The 4,647-nt window shown below is 40.0% G+C and overlaps 1 protein-coding gene across 1 annotated transcript; it reads right to left on the bottom strand.

The window, feature by feature from the left end:
• Nucleotides 1-101: 101 nt before the first annotated feature.
• On the bottom strand, nt 102-4,647 carry LOC118329070 (rho GTPase-activating protein 19-like). The gene is made up of 10 exons (XM_035663025.1): nt 4,570-4,647; nt 3,993-4,246; nt 3,119-3,199; nt 2,374-2,583; nt 2,033-2,259; nt 1,823-1,909; nt 1,296-1,361; nt 660-881; nt 471-566; nt 102-214 (listed from the first exon to the last, which is right to left on the bottom strand). Exons 1-10 carry the CDS (start codon nt 4,614-4,616, stop codon nt 128-130), a joined length of 1,377 nt encoding a protein of 458 aa, XP_035518918.1. The 5' UTR covers nt 4,617-4,647; the 3' UTR covers nt 102-127.

Raw genomic sequence — 4,647 nt, 5'->3', positions numbered from 1 at the left:
ACACACACACACACACAGGGGATGTTTTCTCATTTTAATAAAAATGTGACTGTTATGTAATATAAAATGTTTGCTTTGTGGTGTAACAATGCAATACTCACTCCTCCACAGCTGATGTTTCTCTTCCTTAGCAATCAGTTGAACTACTGGGTCGAGGACTCTGCAGTCTGCCGTTTTCTTTCTCTGTTAGTACTTGGCTTCCCAACACCTTCCTCTGTTTTAATAAACACAAAATCATTAAACAGGATGTGGACAATATTTAAGAAGATTGGGCTGTATTAAAGATAGTTGATAGATTTCTTCTCACATGCATCTGTGAAATATTACCAACATGCATTTCCTTTCTGATAAAACTTTTAATACTTTCAAACTCTCAGCAAAATATATATAAATATTTTAAAATGAATAAATCCAAATAAAAAAGGTATGAAGGCTGAAAATTGCTGTACACAAGATTACTGTCAACAAACCTTGATGATTCCACCTAGAGAGCGTGAACGCCAATGTTTCCTGCTAAATGGTGTTCGAGAGTCAGCCGAAGGTGTCTGCAAAGGCTGCTTCTCAAACTGCACACAAAAACACAACACATGTAAGGGGTTGGATTGCAAATACTTGTATGTTTTTTTTCTCTCCCTAATGTGTTCGCTGACCTGACGTACCTGTCTGATGAGTTTCTTCTTTTTGGCAGACTCGGGCAGGTTGCTGACTTGCTGGTACAGCTCTCTGAGGGCAGATTCAGTATAACTCTGAGTCCCAGATGGCCTCATGGTGCAGGTGCTGCTAACCTCATATCCGACTGTTCGCGTGGAGGGAGAAGGGGAGGACGCTGTTACCACAGACACAGGCCCATCTTTGGTCCCAGAACAGAGTGTCAAGTCATCCTAGAAAGGTCGGAGAGAACATGAGACAATGTTATCTCAATGAAACCAGACATGAGACGTGACAAGAAAATGTGTACAGCTGAGTCACACACTGCACAAACATATGCTTTATAATCAAAATGACATCATATTCAAGAAGTCTGATTTAAAAGGTGGTTTTAAAATCATTCTATTACTTGCCCAGTTGCAGATATTAGCTAGGTTAGCTAGGTAGCTCTAGGTTGTGTTTTTAGACTTGATTCATGAAGGAGCTTAAAATAACTAGACAATCAAGTTACTGAGTGTAATAGTTAGCAAATAAAAAATGAACAGGGCCAGCTTTGAAAATGGCTGTTAGATAGATAAATGCATTAATGAAGTGTTAACACTTTTAATTAAGATGAAATAGAAGAAAGGACAAAAACACTCTCTCACCTTTGATTGAAGACTTTTAGATCCTGTGAAGTATAAGCGGGTATAGTCTTTGATATATGCAGGCGCCTTCAATAAAAGCAAACATGTACATTAAACCCTCTGATGAATGATCACTGTGGAGAATTAATCTAGTATTACCATAAATTAATACAATTGGGATAATTCATAGCCTCACTCTCATTACGTATGCACAGGGTAAATTGTGCGTGCAATCTAAACAATGCCTGCTGAATGTGAATGAAGTAATATACGCCAGTCATCTGGATATAAAGGGCTGCTGATCATGGGACACCTTAAAAAACAAATAGCCTTTATTAATGTTTCTTTCACATGTAAATCTTGTATTCTTCCTCCTTAGCCTTCCTTGTTTGCATTTCTTGTAGCCCTGGCAACGCCACACTTGTCATGAAGCAAAGAGAGCGCACATAATGAAATCACAGAAGAAACCTCACTACCGCATGCTTGTGATGTACACTGTATATATCTATTAAAGGGAAAAATGGAAAACAATCTCTAAAGCTACTTACCTTAAAGAGTTTTTGTGAGTGCCTGATGAGGAATGCTATGCCATTATTCAGTTTCTCAATGTCCCCCTGGAGATCACTTGCCATCACCTGTAATAAAAAACAAATAAAACAATAATATATATTTATATACCTAACAAATTCAGGAAAGCTGTGATAGACTGCAAACAGAGGGGATAGCTGTAACAAACAAAATTAACCTATGGTCCTTACATTTTTAGGCCATAGAATGTGTGGAGCAAACATCGTGGCTAAATTGATAGCAGACATCTTGTTGATGTGCTGATTGCGAGCGGTGTGGTACAGCAGGTCCAGCAGCAGCTTCAACAGGCTGCGGTTGGCTGGAGGCAGCAGCATGAAAAGCAGCTGAAATGCCTCAATCTGGCGTTCCTTGTCAGGCACGTTCGTCTTATCCCCCTTCTCATCAAAGCGAGTCAGCTCTGGACACAACAGATAAGAGAATCAATTCAAAAGTTCAATGGGGGGGGGGTCAAAATTATTTTCTTTACATTGATCTGAATATGATACGGATCTGTGCATTTGTCAACCATCACCTCCAATCTTCAGATGAGCATGATAGTGTCTGTGCGTGAGCAGAGGCTCTGGCAGCTCTCCCAGGTAGGCTTTGAGCAATGTGGCCGCATCATTGGGGTGGAAGTCGCCTGTCTCTAGATCTATCTCTGCCCCAGCATTCAGCATTTCCCTCAGGGCTGCCTGCCTCAGGCTGTGGCCTGGGACGCGGAACAACCCCTCCACATGAAGGTCTGAGGGGTTGGAGAGAAACATGGAGAGAGACAACCAAAGAGGAGGGTGAAAAAAAGAGTTGGCGTGTGTGTGTGGGCGTGTAGACACAGAGTGAAGGAGACATAGGGAGACAAAGACACATAAATGAGGAGAGAGACAGAGTGAATGAAATGGAAGGAGGGAGACAGCAGGAGCAAAGTGCTTTCAGATAAATTATTGACCCAAGCGTTTGCTCCCAGTGTCCACTTTCAGTGAATGACATCATCACTTTCTAGAAATAAACCATGACCTCATGCGAATTCACTGCGCTCCAACTAAGTTAAAGAACAAGAATAGGAGTTAGGACGCACCCTCGATTCTCATCAAATCCAATTCTTGAAGTTAAAGAGATTATTAAATCGAGTAATTATTAATCTGACACAAATACTGTCACGTTATGGATTTGTTTCCTTCTGAGATCACACGTGCAAAGGTATGTAGTCACAGAATCACAAACTGCTTTGGATAAAAGTGTCCACGACATGGCAGAAATTATGTATGTATATTTATACTCACTTTTACTCAGGTATTCAATGAGCTGATAGATCTGTGCTATTCCTTCTTCAGTTAACGGCGCACCAAAAACCACTCCTTTATCTGAAAGGCATCAAACGGCACAGTAAGAATGATTCAGTCTTTGTGACTTTGAAACTAGATTTATACCATTACACCAGTCACTAGATTCATTAGATCTATGTAATAATTTCCATCTATCACATGGATCTGCTTCTACCGGTTACATAATATACGAAAGCAGGAAATATTACGTTGGCAATTAAAACACACAAACAAAACAGATGTAGTCTGCAGATAACTTGTGTGGAGACTGAAACAAAGCATTACTTCAATCGTCAATTAATCTTAATCCAAAGGATTAACTGATTTCAATCAATAGAAGATTAACTGCCATGTTCCTGCCCTGGGAGGATTTGCTGCTTTTCTTTGTCTAATATGATAATAAACTGAATATCTTTAGATCTTAGACGGTTGTTCAGGCAGAACAAGAAATGTGGGTTTTGGAAATTAACGGCACAGTTGGCCTAACCTCAAAGCACCTCGGAGGCTCATTTGTAACATCAGACTCCACATCGCCACAGCACCCAGTACGTTCAAACCTCCACTGATTAAAACTGTGTAACTCCAACTTGCTATGCACAAACATTACCTTGTAATAATTTGCACATGTACAGTTAGTTATACACCGTTTAAAACATATTTTGCACACCTTATTCCTTTATTGCATACTGCATATATAGTGTTAATATTTTCTATTATATCTTTATTTTAACACTCTTTATAGTAGTTTTTACACTTCCCTGTGCTGCTGTGCCAAACTTGGATTCCTCCCACTGGGGGAATCAGTAAAGGAACAGCTTATCTTTATCTTAACCTTTTCGTTTGAGGAAGTTGAAGGAGCGCAGAAAGCCGCTGCTGGGGGGCACTCTGGGCTCAGACTCTCCGGTCAGCTGGGCAAACTCGGTCCCTGGAAGGTCGATGAGTCGAGTGATATTGCTAAGAACCAAATCCGAGAAGATCTGTGGATGCTCGTGTCTCAGCCTCTCCACGAAGAAGTCTGGGTTAAAGATCACAGGCTGGCTTGTGTTTGGTTTTTCCTGGCTGATAAACACACTGCATTTTGTCCCCCTGTTGAAGAAAAAGATAGATGGTGGTTTTTTTTTTTTTCATTTATCTTGAGGCACAGGCGGAACCTAGAATGTAGCAGTAAATTCAAAAGGGGGCGACATGTAAACAGCTATCATACATTACTTACTATAAGTTAATGTTATCATAACAAGTTGTTGCTGGTTTAGCCACATTAGCTACAGCTAACAAGTCGGATACAATCAGTTAAAAACAAAGATATTTTACTAGCACTAAACATCCGAGAGACCTACACTTTACATCGTATTTTTTTTTTTTTTTTTAAACTTGTTTATTTGACGACATACTAAACGAAAAGTTGCTACCTTCTGTCCAATTTGGGGTCGTTACGGGGATCGTTTTCAGCCGCCATGTTAGTTTTGAATCTTCCGCTGTTTTATTTT

This window comes from Morone saxatilis, unplaced genomic scaffold (genome assembly GCF_004916995.1).
Source record: "Morone saxatilis isolate NCDOM2014 unplaced genomic scaffold, NCSU_SB_2.0 Contig19, whole genome shotgun sequence".
NCBI lineage: Eukaryota > Metazoa > Chordata > Actinopteri > Moronidae > Morone > Morone saxatilis.
Note: the sequence above shows the minus strand (reverse complement) of the source record. Positions and strands in the feature narration are given on the sequence as shown.